This window comes from Rana temporaria, chromosome 1, assembly GCF_905171775.1.
Source record: "Rana temporaria chromosome 1, aRanTem1.1, whole genome shotgun sequence".
NCBI classification, from domain to species: domain Eukaryota; kingdom Metazoa; phylum Chordata; class Amphibia; order Anura; family Ranidae; genus Rana; species Rana temporaria.
Window position 1 is genome coordinate 601,979,894 of NC_053489.1, and position 17,995 is coordinate 601,997,888.

At 43.7% G+C, this 17,995-nt stretch overlaps 1 protein-coding gene and 1 long non-coding RNA gene across 2 annotated transcripts; one reads left to right on the top strand and one right to left on the bottom strand.

Moving 5' to 3' along the window:
- Positions 1 to 6,379: 6,379 nt before the first annotated feature.
- On the bottom strand, positions 6,380 to 17,693 carry LOC120924306 (extracellular superoxide dismutase [Cu-Zn]-like). Its single transcript, XM_040335182.1, has 2 exons — positions 17,509 to 17,693; positions 6,380 to 7,549 (listed from the first exon to the last, which is right to left on the bottom strand). Exon 2 carries the CDS (start codon positions 7,534 to 7,536, stop codon positions 6,853 to 6,855), a length of 684 nt encoding a protein of 227 aa, XP_040191116.1. The 5' UTR covers positions 7,537 to 7,549; positions 17,509 to 17,693; the 3' UTR covers positions 6,380 to 6,852.
- On the top strand, positions 13,883 to 14,356 carry LOC120924307. The gene is made up of 2 exons (XR_005746344.1): positions 13,883 to 14,037; positions 14,168 to 14,356. It is a non-coding gene; the product is annotated as an uncharacterized LOC120924307 (long non-coding RNA).
- Positions 17,694 to 17,995: the final 302 nt, after the last annotated feature.

Here is a 17,995-nt window from a genome sequence, read left to right on the forward strand (position 1 = left end):
CTGGGTGGGATTACACATTGGAAAACACATTCCAGTGAGTCTGTATTTTTTTGGATCAAGTTCATTATAATTTAGTTACATAAACTCTGCCCAACCAATCTGTGCTAGAACTTAATTATGTAACGGCCAAAGTTTTTTTCCTGGCAACAACAGCAACAGCAAAATGAGAAACACAGAAAGAAAGAAAAAAAAAACACATTAGGTAATACATATGATACAATTATTGATTCAATCACTATTTTAAGATTATTTAATTTTTAATGATTCCATTTTATTTTGTGTAATTATTTAACATTAGTTCATACACATCCCCTAACGTTAGAACTTTTGAAAGAGTGATCCTTAAACCAATAGAATGTTCTGTTTTGCCTTTTGAAATTCTTATTTATGGTGTCAAAGACGGTTTTGGCAAAGATGTGGTGGTCTTCCAACACACAATTAATCACTTCAGGCCCAGGCCTATTCTGACACTTTGGCCAGGATTCAGAAAGATGAGCGCATCTTTCTGCGGGCGTAACGTATCTCCGATACGTTACGCCGCTGTAACTTTGGGCGCAAGTTCCGTATGCAGAAAGAACTTGCGCCCTTAGTTACGGTGGCATAACGTAAGCCTGCCTAATTCAAATGGGGATGTTGGGGGCGTGTTTTATTTAAATTTGAGATGACCCCACGTTTTTGAGGTTTTTTTTTTTAACGGAGCATGCGCCGTCCGTAAAATATCCCAGTGTGCATTGCTCCAAATGACGGCGCAAGGGCGTATTGGATTCGACGTGAACGTAAATGACATACAGCCGCATTCGCGAACAACTTACGCAAACGACGTAAAAATTTCAAAACTTGGCGCGGGAACGACGGCCACACTTAACATTAGCTACGCCTCATATAGCAGGGGTAACTATACGCCGAAAAAAGCCTAATGTAAAAGACGTAGGGAGAGGAGGGGAGGGGAGGGGGGATAACCTCTGCAAGGGAGGAGTCAGCTCTTTGGGGACCCTGATGTAAGAGGGGGGCTTTTTGGGGACCCTGATGTAAGAGGGGGGCCTCTGGGGACAGTGATGTAAGAGGGGGGCCTCTGGGGACAGTAATGTAAGATGGGGGCTCTCTGGGGACAGTAATGTAAGAGGGGGGCTCTCTGGGGACAGTAATGTAAGAGGGGGCTCTCTGGGGACAGTAATGTTAGGGGGGCTCTCTGGGGACAGTAATGTTAGGGGGGCTCTCTGGGGACCCTGGTTTATGGGGGGCTCTCTGGGGACCCTGGTGTAAGGGGGGGCTCTCTGGGGACCCTGGTTTAAGGGGGGCTCTCTGGGGACCCTGGTGTAAGGGGGGGCTCTCTGGGGACCCTGGTGTAAGGGGGGGCTCTCTGGGGACCCTGGTGTAAGGGGAGCTCCCTGGAGACCCTGGTGTAAGGGGGGCTCTCTGAGGACCCTGATGTAAGGAGGGGCTCTCTGGGGACAGTAATGTAAGAGGAAAGGCTCTCTGGGGAAAAGAATGTAAGAGGGATGGCTCTCTGGGGACAGTAATGTAAGAGGGGGGCTCTCTGGGGACCCTGGTGTAAGGGGGGCTCTCTGGGGACCCTGATGTAAGGGGAAGCTCTCTAGGGACCCTGATTTAAGTAGGGAGGCTCTCTAGGGATCCTGATGTAAGGGGGGCTCTCTGGGGACCCTAATGTAAGGAGGGGATCTCTGGGGACCCTGATGTAAGGGGGGCTCTCTGAGGACTCTGATGTAAGGAGGGGCTCTCTGGGGACCCTGATGTAAGGAGGGGCTCTCTGGGGACCCTGATGTAAGGAGGGGCTCTCTGGGGACCCTGATGTAAGGAGGGGCTCTCTGGGGACCCTGATGTAAGGAGGGGCTCTCTGGGGACCCTGATGTAAGGAGGGGCTCTCTGGGGACCTTGATGTAAGGGGAGGCTCTCTGGGCAGCCTGATGTAAGGGGAGGCTCTCTGGGGACCCTGATGTAAGGGGGGCTCTATGGGGATTCCCCAATGTGATGTGTGTGTGTGTGTGTGTGGGGGGGGGGTGGGGGGCGGCATTGAAGGACCCGGCCTTGGGGCGACAAAGGGAGTAAATCCGGGCCTGATGACAGGACCTCTTTACAGTGAGATATGGGGTCAATAAGACCCCACATCCCACCACTAGGCTGGGAAGTCGGGAGGAGGGGGGGACGTCCCCTTTCGCCGCCCGTAGAAATGATCAATCGGCGGAACAGCCACTATGATCATTCCTATGGTGTAGGGAATCGCCGGCTTAAAATGTCGATATCTGAATAATGCCTGTAGACAGAGACAGCTTGGGATCTGTGTTTTGATCCCCTGCCAAAAAAAAAGGAGAAGGAGGGCGCACCGACCTTGTGCATGAACAATGGTAAAATATTTTAATAAAAGCAATGTTTATACTCACAAACGGGCACGGTGCGCCCTCCTTTTTCGAGAATACCCATTGTTCTGAGGAGGGCTGCGAGACTATAGGCTTTGCCTAAATTCAGTGGATCGCACCACCTGTGTATAGCCAAAACACCCAAGCGCGGGAGATTATTACTGTTCTGATGCCCTGCTAAACAGTGCCCACACAGCCCACTCTGCCCTGTGGGTGGTCAAATGTAAACAGACTTCCACTCCAATCCCATCTGCCCAGTCAGAGTGGAACAGACCTCTTCATTTGTTTTTAGCAGATTGGATTGGATTGGATTGGAGGTAGGCAGGTGAAAATGGACACAAGTCTGTTTACATCTACCACTCCATAGAGGAGAATAGAGGGTCTGATTGGGTCCGCCTCAAAAACTGACATGCAGATCCGATCAGACCAATCATGTGAAAGTCCTTAGGATGCCAAGATGGATGGCTTTGCTTTCAAACATTATACCCCATGTAGCTTTAGTGGTGTTTCAAAGCCTCCATAGAAGTCTATGGCAAAGCTCACTTAAAGCCCCAAAGCCTCAACAAAGCCCCTTTTAAGCTCCATCAAAGCCTCGTCGAAGCACCAAGCAAAGGCAAGGTGTAAACAGAATTGTAAGCTAACCATTTTATTTAGTGACAGAAGCTTTGACTGGCGTTTAGAGAGCTTTAACAAAGCATGTCCGAATCCTTGTTTTGAAGTAAGTGTAAACTAGCCCTAAGAGACTTGAACAGGAAAATGGCAGCACTGTGTTATCTGAGTGAGAACAACATGATTCCTAGGTGTTAACTTGGTGTCTCTGTATATTTAATTTGGCAATAGGCTGCACGGCAGTTAAAAAAAAAAGTCAAAGATACCCATAGGTATCATGTTATGCCTGTATTCACACTATTTTACTTATAGAATGCATGCAATCAACCTCTCATTGAAGAAGCAATGAGCTCCCTATGGTGCTAGCTACATGACTGAGTGTAACTACAGCTGTGCATGACTAATGTCAAATATAACCATTTAGTTTTTCTGTAGAGAGCTCATTTTGTCATCACACCAAATTACTGCATGTATAATGCAAAAAGTCGCAGACCATTTCAGATGTGTACCCAGATAGCAATCATAACTTGCCACAAATTTGTGGCAGTCGTGAATTGTAATGCCACGTACACACGACTGTTTTTCATGTCATGGAAAAAAAAATGATGTTTATCTCGACGTGATTCTTGTCAAGCCTGCTTTGTATACACACACGAGCGTGAAAAAAATGCTTGCGCAAAGCGCGGTGACGTACGACGGCACTATAAAGGGGAAGTTCCATTCGAATGGCGCCACCCTTTGGGCTGATTATGCAAATTTCCCTTCTCATAACTTGCTTCTGAGCATGCACGTTTTTTCTCCGTCGTTAAAGCCTACAAACGACTGGTTTTCACGACGTGAAAAAAGACGAGAAAAATAGAGCAGGTTCTAAATTTTTAATCGCCATTTTTCTCGTCGAGAAAAAATTGCATTTTTCTCGTAATGAAAAAACGGTCGTGTGTAAGCAGCATAAGTCTGTTAACTTGATGCAGATTTTCACTGGCAAGTTGTACACTTGAAGCACAAGTTCTAGTTGACACTTTTCCAATTTGTAGAAAATTTGCATGGCAAGTCTCTAGCAAGAGCAAAGTTGCATTGGTGAGACTACAGCAAGAGCTCTGCAAGTCTACAGCATTAAAATTCAGCCACAGTGACCCCTGTGGTGGGATGACTATTGCACAACATAACTGAACCAGAACTGCAGCAGACTTGCAGAATGTTTGCAAAGAAAGGTGATCTGGAGTCATGCAATGCAGGCTTGCTGCAATTGTGCAACAAACTTGTGAAGCCTGGCAAGTCTAGCAATAGCTTAGCAAGTTATTTTCAAACTTGCAGCACAATTTCTTTCTATCTGGTTAGTTAATGAAGAAAAAAAAAAGGCTATGTGGTTGAGGCCCCCAAATTAGTATGTATAACTGCAGGTATGTGTATATTTACATAAGATTTTCTAAAAAGATCCAGCAAATAATTAATCTTGGTCCTTTTAATCTGAATAAATAAAGTGATTGTAAATGCAATTTTTTTTTTAAATAACAAACATTATACTTACCAAAACCGCCCTTTTTATGGGACCCCGGCCGAAGCTCTAGGCTCCTCCTCTTCTTGGTGTGTCCCCATAGAAAGCCACTTCTTATGATGGTGCACCTGTGGGCTCGTCCCCGCCCACCCGCTCCCTCCTCATACGATTTGATTGACAGGAGCACTTGCCAATGGCTCCCATTGCCTCAGCAAAGCCTGTGAGAGGGAGGAGAGCTGCTACAGATGGGCACAGGACTGGATAATGTGAAGTATAGGGGGCTGAGGGGAAATACTACTACTGGGAAATGCTTTACCTTAATGCAGGATATGCTTTAAGGTAAAAAAAAATGTCTGGCCTTTAGAACCATTTTAATTTAAAATATATAAATATAATTTACCTGCCAAAGAATAAGTATTCCTGTTTAACCAGTCTTGTGATATACATGCTCGTGACAGACAGCCCAGCCAGGTCAAAGGCATAACTTTTTCTTATGTTGGTAAAGTAAACCTTTCCTGAGAAAAATACTTTTTGCCTGGTTGACCAACCTACTAGCTTCAGAATGCCATCACACTGCAGCTATCAATCCCGCTCTCCCTGGCCACAGGTGAAGTGCGTGCCTGTCCACAGCCACCTATGTATCCCCCCCATCTTCATTTACTGTATTAGCAGGTGAATGTGGCCCTCCAGTATAAAGTATAAAACGGTTGCTAAACCCCTGACATAGAGGATTGCTATAAGTACTCTGTATCCTACCCCTGTCCACAGCCACCTCTGTATCCTACCCTTGTCCACACCCACTTCTTTACCCCCCATTCACAGCCACCTCTGTATCTCCCCCCCATCCACAGCCACCACAGTACCCCCCTGTCCACAGCCACCACTGTATCCTACCCTTGTCCACAGCCACCTCTGTATGTCCCCCCTGTCCACAGACACCGCAGTACCCCCTGTCCACAGCCACCACTGTACTCCCCCATCCACAGCCACATCTGTATCCAGCCCCCTGTCCACAGCTACCACTGTACCCCCACCTGTACACAGCCACCACTGTACCCCCCCACCCCCATCTTCATTTATTAGCAGGTGAATGCAGCCATCCATGCATTCACATACATTGAATCCAGCCCTTTAGTAGAAAAAGGTTGCTGAGCCCTGACAGAGGATTGCTATAAGACAGAGTCAGCTATCTTGCCTTGTTCATCATCACATTACCACATTAAGGAATTCTTGTTTATGAGCTTCAACTTGCCAATGAAGATAGTGCAATGCCTTGCTGTTTGGACATCATGGTTATTGCTCTTTTTTTATTTCAGCAAATTCCAAACATTATCTTGAAACATATACAATGTAGTTTATCTTATCAGTTCCCCTCCAATAGCGAAATAGAGGGAAGGGGCGGGAGCCACATTATTTGTTATTGCTCTTAAAGGGGACACCTCCTGAGTATCTATAATACATTAGCTCTCATTAGGATTAAAAGGTATTATAGGCCGGCCCGGGGTTCCTCTTTAGTCAGAAACATTCCTCAATCCATCATTAGCTTCCTCAAGGGACTCTTTTGTGACTGTGTACATTGTTATCATTCACTTTTTGTTATTACTGAAGGCATTATTCTTGGCTGTAACCAGGACTTGGCTGACTAATCCTTCACTTAAATCTCTCTCTTCCTGAGTAAGTAAAGTAATAGAGAGTTAAACCTACTTGCATTGTGTCTGTGTGTCATTTAAAAGGTATGCACGTGTCTGAACCTAGAGTGTCAGAGGGGCTGGAAAGTTCACAGGGTCATGCATTACCAAGCAACCCCTAATGGGTCAGTGCTACACTTCAAACATTCATCAATAGACTTGGCTATGTTGCACAGTTTATCTTCCAACTGTAAATATCTGAACGTAAACGTGTTTATTTGATTTCAAGTCAACTTTTATTTAACAGCAATTTAAAGACGAAAATAAATCAAACATAACATACATTTTAAACACATTGTCCTCATTGCTAAGTAAAATTACAAACATTAACCAAAATAAAACAGCGATTTTGCATTTATGATCACCACTGTTACTCAAAAACGATATTTCAGTAACTGATGGATACAGGTCCGAGAGTGACCCATTGACTTGTTATATCACTGGGGAATTTTAGTAATGATATCTCCCTGCCAGATTCCCCTTTCCCCACCTATCATCTAAGAGACTAATATATCTTGTTGTATATGGTAAAATGTAATCCAAAGTGTAAAGTTCTTCGACTCCCTTATATTAGATGGAGCAGATCAGTGGAGCTTAAACCTCAGGTCCAATCATCTTTTTTTTTTTATTATTCTATTTTAGTAGACGGATCCTTTGAATTACTATTTAATATAGATTCATCATGCTATTTACCATCAGACTCTGGCATCAATTTATTCCAGCTGGCATCATCGGTGTACCCAATCACACAACAAGCTAGACGTGCTCCAGCGTTTCCATTTTCCAGACTGGCCGTGTTATTGCCTTTGCCAAGGTCATCAATAAGTTTGTGTACAACAACCGATCTACCCATAACAGAGACTGGGCCAAAGAGGCTAGGTTTAAGATTAGAGAGGTGTTGCTTGATCTCTCCATTCCGGACATTGACATTTTCAAAATCTCCAAGATGATGGGGATGATTTACAGAATATGGATTGTAGTGTCCGCCAGCAGAGTTACAGCCGTTACTAAAGTCACCAAAGGTGTGGATGTGAATGGCTCTTGTAGATTCACTCTGAGGAAATCCTTGTATATCAAAGTAGGCCTCCAGTTTCCCTTGTGGGTAGGTCTGCTTAAACAGCACTTTTCCAGTGATTTTAGGCTCAGTCGCATTCAGTAGAGGATTTGGTTGCAGATTACAGGTAGCATAAATCACCGTGTCGGCATTATTTAGAAGGGGATATTTGCTACCATATACATTCCATAAATCATCTACTTTTTCATGTATGTCTTTTAATATTTCAGCCTCACTTCTTTGCCTTGCCCCTGGTTGGCCACCATAGTATGTATAAACCAATGGAAGAAAGACCAAGGAAAATACGAAGTGCATGATGCAATGATCCCTGAAAAACAGAATAAAATATGTTAAGACAGCAATGTCTGTAATCAAGAGAACTATTGTTCCATAGATGAGGAGTCTCAGTCCAAAACAGAATTGAACACAGCTATAGAATCATTTATATGCACATTTTCATTGATATACTCTGCATAGTGATGTACCCTTTTCAGGCAGTGCTCTCTAGAGGTAGCATGACTGAGGTGACATTACATTAAGGAAAACCATCTGAAATGTTGTGATTTGTATTGGAGTAGGTCTGCTGTTATAGGAGGAGAATGTATTAAATAAAACCCTCATTCAAAAGCCCAGATGGGCATAAGATGCAGTTCCAGATCTGCTTTTTGCCAGTGTGCCTGGCTGCTGCCATTTTTCCATCTCCACCAAGGAATAACTTGATCGAAGAATGTGGGGCAGATCCTCGTACAATTGCATGGGCACAGCGTATGTGAGATACGCTACGCCGCTGTAACTTACTTTTTTAATCTTTGAATCCACAAAGAATTCGCACTGTAAGTTACGGCAGCGTAGTGTATCTCTCGCGGCGTAACGGTGCGTAATTCAAATAGGCGAGTAGGGGGCGTGTTTCATTTAAAATTTCCCGCCGTGCATTGCGCTAAATGATGTCATTGTTTTGACGTGGACTTAAATTACGTCCAGCCCCATTCACGGACGACTTACGCAAACAAAATAAAATATTTTCAAATTCGATGCGGGAACGACGGCCATACTTAACATTGCGTACGCCACCAAATAGCAGCTTTAACTATACGCCGAAAAAAGCCAAACGGAAACGACGTAAAAGAATGCGACGCCCGCTCATACGTTCGTGGATCGTCGGAAATAGCTAATTTGCATACTAAACGCGGAATACGACGGGAACGCCACCCAGCGGACGCCGAAGAATTGCATCTAAGATCCGAAGGTGTACGAAGAAGTACACCTGTCTGATCTAACCCAGATGCCGTCGTATCTTGTTTTGAGGATTCAAAACAAAGATACGACGTGGGAAATTTGAAAGTACGCCGGCGTATCACTAGATACGCCGGTGTACTCTCTTTGTGGATCTGCCCCTGTGTGTTTATTTTTCAAACTGTCACATATGTCAAATATTGTCAAAGTACCAGGGCCTCACATGACTTCAAGGCACAATCTTCCTCAAGGTGACACAGTGACCCTGCAAGGCCCTAAAACATTGGCAATAATTGATGTAGGTGATGGTTTTGATAGATAGACATACAATGTTCGTTGATCTTTAAAGCGGTGGTTCACCCTAATAAAACATTTTTTTTTTTCTATCATTAAATTAGGCATAGTAGCGCGAGCTACAGTATGCCTGTATTTATTTTTTTAGTCCGGTACTCACTGTGCAATCCTAGCGAGATGATTCCGACTCCTGGGCGTTCCTATCCAGGGGCAGCATGATTGACGGCCGGCTATGGCGCGTCACGCTTCTCCGGAAATAGCCGAAATAGGACTTGGCGCTTCACGGCGCCTGCGCATAGTCTGTGCGCAGGCGCCGTGAAGAGCCGAGACCTACTCCGGCTATCTTCGGGGAGCGTGACGTGCCATAGCCGGCCGTCAATCATGCTCCCTCTGGATAGGAACGCCCATTCCCCGCGGGGAGTCGGAATCGTCTCGCTAGGATTGCACAGTGAGTACCGGACTAAAAAAATAAATACAGGCATACTGTAGCTCGCTCTACTATGCCTAATTTAATGATGGAAAGTTGTCAATAAGGGTGAACCACTGCTTTAATTGAGTGCTGGTGACTGACATAGCAGCTGCATTTTTGGCCACTTCATGTTTAACAATGCCAATACCAATAGAGCGGGAAATATGGCCCTTCATTTCCTTTTTTGGTTAAGAAGCACCCGCTGCTGTGTCTCAGCCCATCAGGAGGGAGAGTCCCGGACAGTCGAGGCTCTCGTGCAACAGTGGAGGATTGAAATAGGGCTCAGGTAAATATAAGGGGGTGGGGGCTGGCTGTCTTTAGAACCACTTTAAGTCAGAAGACACCGCTTTCTTGCTCTGAGTTGGTGAAAGTATTAAGGCCAGAGGGATGGCATTACAGCAAATAAATTATCATTGCAGAATATGAAATCGGCAATGGCTGCTCAACTAGCCCCTTGTGTAGTGTGTAGTAAAGCCTGATTGTCTTAATTCTGCCCCTTCTGTTCCCAGCTGAATCTAGTGCCATGGAGCCTCATCAATTGTGCTGTAAGCTAAAAAAAGGAAGGGCCCGTTCTGGGCCAGGATGGAAGAGTGGTCTGATTTTGAATTATAGTAACATGTATGTTTTGTTTAGTGGCACTTTGTATAATTTGCTTTGATCGTCCTGATATTCTCACTTCCATCACAATGGGTGTACACTAAAATTAATATTTTATTCTATGTTACTTAGTGTTAAAATCACTCAAATGTTGCTTTTCTTTCATTATTTCTTTTATTTGTTTTTATTTCCTGATCTATATAAGATGTATACATATGCATGTGCGAAAATATGTTACATTACTGTTGTTATCCTTAAGTGAAAATGACAGATATGATGTTTTAAAGAAGTTATAATTCAGCATTGAAAAAGAGACAACGGAGAGTTAATTCAGATGTGTTCAAAACCCCCCCCCCCCCCACTCATTTCTGATTCTCCAATTCCTCTCTTCTACTGCACTCCTAAACCCCTCCAAAACAGCTCCACCCATGTCCCCCACCATCGAAGGAGCAAGATGGCGAATGAGTCTGAATGAAAGACACGAGGGGACTTTTATGCCACATGACAAGAAGGATGTGTGTGCATGCCCAAAAATGGACTTGTAGGAAGAGACCACCCTTTATGTGAACTGACCTATGAGTGCCATGTGCCAAGTACAGACGTCACAGGGGGCGTGTAATAAGAGGTTGAATTGTATGGGACTGAGTAATGAGAATGCATAGGTTTTGTGATGTCATGTTGTTTTTAAAAGGACCAATAAAGTGGGGTTCGGCCGCTCTTGCTGGCTGGACACCGAAAGGAACAGAGCTCTCTCTCTGTTCTCTGTATGCCTTCATGAATTTGGATCAAGCGGCAGAAATGGGGTTAAGCCCTGAGATTGTATCAGGAAATTAATCGTCATCACCATTGTGTATGTATTTTAGGTGAGACATGACATTGCGGCCCCCTCCTCTCATCTCGTCCATCCCCATTTGCTTGTGACATCATCTGGGATGAACGGCAAGAGAGGAGTGGCCGCCGGGGAGCAGCACTGTGTGACATGAGAGAGAACTTATTACAGACGCTTCCTGCGCTACGACTAGTAAACACTGTGCCCCATGTACCCTCATGTGCCGGGCCCTGTACCCCGATGTGCTCTGTCCTGATGTGCCGTGCCCTATACCCCGATGTGCTGTGCCCTGTACCCTGATGTGCTGTGCCCTGTACCCTGATGTGCCGTGCCATGCTCTGATGTGCTGGGCTCTGTGCCCTGATGTGCTGTGCCCTGTACCTTGATGTGCTGTGCCCTGTACCCTGATGTGCCGTGCCATGCTCTGATGTGCTGGGCTCTGTACCCTGATGTGCACTGTACCCTGGGCCCGGTCTGGATAAAGTCCAGGGCCACATTTTTGTTCTAGTCCAGCCCTGGTTTTAGATATGCTTTAAGCAGTAGAGAGGTCACAATGACATCTTACCTGTCAGGCACACAAGGAGGAAGCATGATGTGGTGGAGTGAACACACAGGAGTTCTTTGCTCCAAGTTTCTGGATTCAACATTCTAAACTGTTCAGATCCGTGCGTAGCTCATCTCCTTCCAGCACATTCACAATCACTACTGGCTGAAAACTTTACAGGCTCCCCCATCCACCTATTCACATTGAGTGTGTGGATGGGGGAAATGGGGATAAGGGAATCAAGTCACTTTAATTTTTTGACCCACAGATTCAACGCAGCTTTTATATTACTTATTTACTCCTGTAATCGATGTGTCCCCTGGACCACTTTTAACAGTCGGGGATCACGTGATCGCAAGGTTTACACAGCTGTTATGAAAAGGCTTCATTCATAACAGCTGTGCTTTCTGTAGTGATGCTGTGATAGCCCCACAGCTATCGCATGGTACTTTTGCCAATCACAGCACCCTGTACCATTTGATTAGCTGTAGTGAATAACAGCATATCAGGAGAAAGAAAGCTGTCATGAATGGAAACCCATTCATGACAGTTTAAAAGATTTGCTGTTACAGTGTCTTTAACACTGTATCAGCAACCCTTCCAGAGCGATGAAAGTATGTAAAAGAACATTTTTTTTATCCACTGTCACCAGTCAGTATCTCTGATCATTAAAAATGAAAAAAAAAAAAAATGAAAAACAAAATGAAAAAAAATAAAAAATAAGCTAATTTTATTTAATTTCTTAATTGTCCAAAAAAATGGTGACACAAAATTACAACTAGAGTGAGTTAGTGCTAGAGTAAAATATTTTTCTATAGGGTAGGAAAATTCAGGCAGGCCTAGCTGGTGGCTAGGCTGGTTTGTTTTCATTCTGGGCTAGGAGTGGCTCAGAGCAGGGCTGGGTGACTCACAGGTAGCAGGAGGAGGAGAGGTGGAGCTGCCTGTGGTATATTAAGGAGCCTTGACCAATCCCCAAATTAGATTGGCTGGGGGCAGGCCTCCTTAAATACCCATGGTCAGCCTAGCTGGGGGAGGAGTTGTCAGATGAAAGAGCTGGAGTGAGAGAGTGTGGGGGCCCACAGGGAGCTCCCCAGTCTGGAGGGGGGGAACCTTGGGCCAGGGCTTGTGTGCATCCAGGAGGAGAGAAGAGATCCTGGGAGAGAGGCACATGAGTGAGCAAGGACAACTGGTCACAGCTAGGAGAGCTGATGAGTGAGCACAGTCGGGAGGACTGGAGAGGCACACCTGAGAGAACTGGCAGTGAATAAATGAAGAAAGCCATCTGGGATCAGTAGCTGATAAGAGGACAGTTAGCACAAAGAACTTTCTATTTGCTACCCTATAGGGGCCTGCGGTTCCTGCCTGCAAAAGGCAATTCACTGAGGCCTGACTGAGTTAGTGACAGGCCCAACCATGTGGTGCTAGCTGGTCTGGAGGAGCAACAGTCTGCAGCAAGTGAAGTGCTGAAGGAGTGACATGAAAGAGGTTTTAAGCAATAGTTGTGCTGGAGAGAAGACTGGAGTGATATAGAGATTATATATATATATATATATATATATATATATATATATATATATATATATATATATATACATATGTGTGTGTGTGTGTGTGTGTGTGTGTGTGTGTGTGTGTAGATAGAAGTCCCAAGCAAGTTGCACTGAATCTTTCTGGACATTCCATAATTTTTTGTTCCCATCCAAGTTAAATCCCCTCAATAAAATACAAAGCTTATGGACTGGTCTGTGTCTCTGACACAGAGATGGATGCTGTGCAGGGTGACAGGTGAACCACAACATTCAGCAACCCCTACGGGGGCATGGCTACAGGGATAATTTGGGGGGTATTTTAAATGACCTAAAGAAAATGAGATAGGCCATCAGTACTGGTCAATTTTCAAATATATACCATAGTTTATATATGCTATAACTTTAACACAAACCCAACCAGTTAATATACACTTTTTGGGATTTTTATTTTAACAAAGACATGTAGCAGAATTTTTTTTAGCCTAAATGCATGAAGACATTTGATTTCACTGGATATGATAATTGGATTTTATTGGATTTAGTTCTAAATTTTTTTAGTCTTTTTATTTATTTATTTACATTGCAAAAAATAAAAAATAAAACAGTGGTAATCAAATACCGCCAAATAAAAGCTGTATTTTCATGAAAAAATTATATAAATTTAATTTGCATGAAAAAAATGATATCAATTTCATTTGTGTAAAGTGTTGCATGACTGCATAATTACCAGTTAAAGTGGAGTTCCACCCATAAATATAACATTACATCAGTAGTTTTAAAAAAATGTCATTAGTTCTTTAAGAATTTTTTTTTTTAGATACCTTCAAAGTAATGTTGCTAGGCAGAATAGTTAATCTTCCCTCTTCCTGCACCTAGGTGCTTAATGCTTCCTAACCTACACCGCACAGACTCCTGGGAATGTAGTGGGTGTAACTTTCCAGGAGTCTGTGCACTCCCCAGTCTCGAAGAATCATGTGACTTGGACAGTACAGGTGCTGAAACCTGATCTGAAACCTATTACACTGCTTGTGCAGCACTGAGCATGTGCGAGATCTGCAAGGCTGAAATCCAGGAAGTCATACAGTCTGGCTTCATGATGCCCACACTTAAGATGGCCCCAGTCAATTTCTATTTTATAAAGTGTCTAAATGCTGTAACAACCTAACAAAGCGGACCTTAGTTTACAGACTAACTTTACTAGAATACATTAAGCTTGTGTATTTGAAAAGGTTTTTATGGTTGGTTTCCAACACAGACAGTACTGCACCAGTCCTTGAAATAAAAAGATTCGCTGACCTGGTTTGTTACTCCACAATTGTTGGTGAGCATGCATCTATTATTATTATTATTATTACTTTTTACTGTTTTGTATTAATATAAGAATACATTTATCCTATGCCCGTTAAACATTATATGTGATTAATTTGTTTTCTTGTTTCACATATTATCAGATGAGAATGTATTGTAGATGAATGCGGCGCCCAGAAGACGCTCCCTTTTGCGAAACATGTCGGCGACTAGCATCTAACTCATCTAACTTTCATGTGCATCTCGTCTGTAACAGGGCAACCAATGATTTTATCATTGCATTCTAAATGTTTTCTTTTATGTATTTAAATACATTTTGATATTTTTCTATACAAATGTTATACCTGGTATCATTGGCTCACCTACCCCTGACACGACACACCATAGAGTCCTATATCACTGATGCGGTTTCTATACCGACTCAGTTGTTTTTTGTTCTTAATCTTATTAAGCTTGTGTATTACAGGGGTATTTATATTTAAAAAGTGAAATTGTGGCCGGAACTCCGCTTTAAAGTAACACAGTGCTAAATAGCAAAAAATGGTCTGTTCATGAAGGGGGTAAGGTGGTTAAACAGAGAGGTCACAATGACATCCTACCTGTCAGGCACACGAGGAGCGAAGCATGACGTGGTGGAGTGAACACACAGGATGTTCTCTGCTTCAAAAGTTCCTGGATTTGAGATTCTACACTGTTCAGATCTGTGCGTAGCTCCTCTCCTTCCAGCACATTCTCAATCACTACTGGCTCAGAACTTTTACAGGCTCAGTGGGTAGGATAGGGCAATTAAGTCATTTTTGGATAGTGGAATAAAGTTATTTTTTCTGTTCAACCTGCTGATTAAACGGAAATAAAAAATACCCATCTATGGCCAGCCCAAGTAACTCAATGAAGACAAAATCAGTAAATTTGCAGTGAAATTACTCTGCTTATCCCATTCTTTCCCCTACCCTCTTCACCCATATAAACAGGGAATTTCGGCTCGGCCATATGTTTGTTTTTGGGTCAGCGGTGCTGATCCTGGTGCCTGAGGGAGGTTGGGCCCATATCTTTGTACATCTTAAAGAAAGATTATGCTGAACCAAATATTAAGACTGCTCTTGATCACTAACCTCCTTCTAAACAAGCTGTTTGCTTGACTGATTCAATGGCCACCATGCTTTCTAAATCACTGACCTTAAACAAGCATGCAGCAAGTGAAGACTAGAGTCAGACACCTTGGTCCGCATACTTGTTCCAGGAATACGTGTCAGCAACGAATGAAGCCATTTAACACGCCAACCAGGGAAAAAATATTTTCAGAAAGGAGAAGTACAGGCAATAGATAGATAGATATCTTACTTACTACAGGTCTTCTCTTAGGCCCCATACACACGAGAGGATTTATCCGCGAATACGGTCCAGCGGACCGTTTCCGCGGATAAATCCTCTCGAGGATTTCAGCGGATTTCTCTGCGATGGAGTGTACTCACCATCGCATTGAAATCCGCGCCGAAATCCTCTGGCGATGACGTGTCGCGCCGTCGCCGCGATTATGACGCGGCGACGTGCGCGACGCTGTCATATAAGGAATTCCACACATGCGTCGAATCATTACGACGCATGCGGGGGATCCCTTCGGACGGATGGATCCGGTGAGTCTATACAGACCAGCGGATCCATCCGTTGGGATGGATTCCAGCAGATAGATTTGTTTAGCATGTCAGCAAATATTCGATCTGCTGGAATCCATCCCAGGGGAGAAATATCCGCGGAAACAGATCCGCTGGAGTGTACACACCATAGGATCTATCCGCTGAAACCCATTCGCTGGGATTTTTCAGCGGATGGATTCTATCGTGTGTATGGGGCCTTAGAGTTGAAAAATAATTGGGTCAAAGCAGAAGGAAAAATAGGCATTGGTCAGAAGAATCTGCCAGCCTGCTATACATTTATGACAGATTTTAGAGCGATTACTCAAATTAGCCATACATGGCTTGATCTTCGACTGATTTCTGGTGAGTAGGCTGAAATTCGAGCTGTAGGTTGTGTGACGGTATGCGAGGTGCAATACATGACAATAGGTACATTTCACCTCGCATTCGTTCCATTATGAGGGAGTGAACCAGAATCCGGTCCGGGTTTTACAGCCTCTGGGGCTGACTAGGGTTCCGAACCGGATGTTTGGGTCCACTGGAGTCCACAGTCAGGTGGACTTTAAAAGACCAGGAAGAGAGCACAACGGTGTGCTGGGGGTTTTGGAGACTCAGGAGGGAACCTGAGTGTGAGGGGCTCTATGGAAAGTAACTGCAAGAAAAGGTTTGCTTTATTGTTATTTTGTGGGTGATGGGGGCCAGCCCCGCAGTGTATAGAGAGGAGATCCTGTTTGTTTAGTTTAGCGCCGGACGGCAAGGATTTAATTTACTGTTTTGTTTATTTTAACCTGCAAACCATTTACAAATAAAATCTGGCATCCGCCAGACTTAAAAGAAAGTGCCTGCTTGCGAACTGTGATTTAGAAAAGGTGATCCCCACGAGCTAATCCCTCACAGTTGCCATGTGGGTGCCACATGGCTTGCCAAAAGTTTATTTAAAAAGTAACGGAGTTTGGTGGAAAATTATCGGCTAAACAGTGACTGCATCTTAAGGCTGCTTTCACACCTCAGGGTTTTGAATCATAAGCAGATTTTCTGCGATTCTGCCCGCGATTTCAAGGCGCCGAGGTGTGAATGACAAATTGTGGAACACACATTTGAGATGCCACCTAAAATCACAGTCCTGGCACGATAAATCACACTGCAATTACGGCAATTTACGTGAAGCTTGTCGCCCCAAAAAAGTTCAGGAGCTACTTTTGGGGCGACATGCTTTCACGTGATGCAGATTGCAGCGGGATTTATTGCGTGACAGAACTGCACTGCGATTTTAGGTGCCACTCAAAAAAATAGCATCTCAAATGTGCGCTCTGCAAATTAATCATTCACACCTTGGCACTTTGAAATCCTGAGCAGAATTGCAGCAAATTTGCCCGCAATTCAAAACGCAGAGGCATGAATGCAGCCTAAAAGATGGGTATTCAGACAGGCATCTGAATATAATAGCCGATGCAGAATAAGGCTCAGTTCACACCAATGCCTTTTTTTTTTTTTTTTTTTTATTGCTTTTTGCAGAAACACACTACAGGCCATTTACTGAATGGGGGAAAAAATCTAAAAATCAAAATGTGTATGGCTATTTTACAGTGCCCACACAAGTTTTATTCTTAATTATAGACAGAAAAGAATATACAACATTCATTTAGACAGAAGTCGGGTTATTTCTACATTCTTATATCTTCTATGCAATTGTTTTTTGTGGCACGAACAACAAACTAGCAAAACAAATCATTGCACCATCAGCACCTGCACTAAAATGCATATAAAAATACATCATAGATAAACTAAGAAGGTGCTTGTAGGATAACATCTACCTGTGTGCAATACAGTTCAGCTGAAATGCGGTTTACCTGTGCAGCGATGTGACTCCTGTGTCCAGTGAAGCAGGTATCCCAGATGAATGCTCTCTGAGCAGCCAGTCTCATTGTGCACTGGTTTTGTAAGCCACTGCTGGGGGAGGGGGTCACCCTGATTGGGATACACATTCCAGCTGCTAACGAATCAGTGCCGCTTCAACAACCAGGGTCTGACATACGTGTAGGCACTTTTATATGAAAGTAAAAATACATTTTATATATATTTAGTACATTTTACACATATATAACACTTCATTTAATTTACCAAAATGTCCGAGTTGTGTTCATGGCCTTGGGCAAGTATTGAGTCAATATATACTTAAAGCAGCCAAAAGACGATTACGTTTTTTTCATTTAACCATTGGGTTGAATGAAAAAAACAGACCAGATTCCTCTATCCACACCTGCTGATTCTTGCAGCTGGAATCCACTATATGCAGAAAATCACCTGTTTGAAGAAGACGTAGTTAGCAGAAAATAT

Excerpts from the sequence above, each read along its gene's own strand:
- LOC120924306 (XM_040335182.1), bottom strand. The coding sequence starts at position 7,536 with ATGCACTTCGTATTTTCCTTGGTCTTTCTTCCATTGGTTTATACATAC.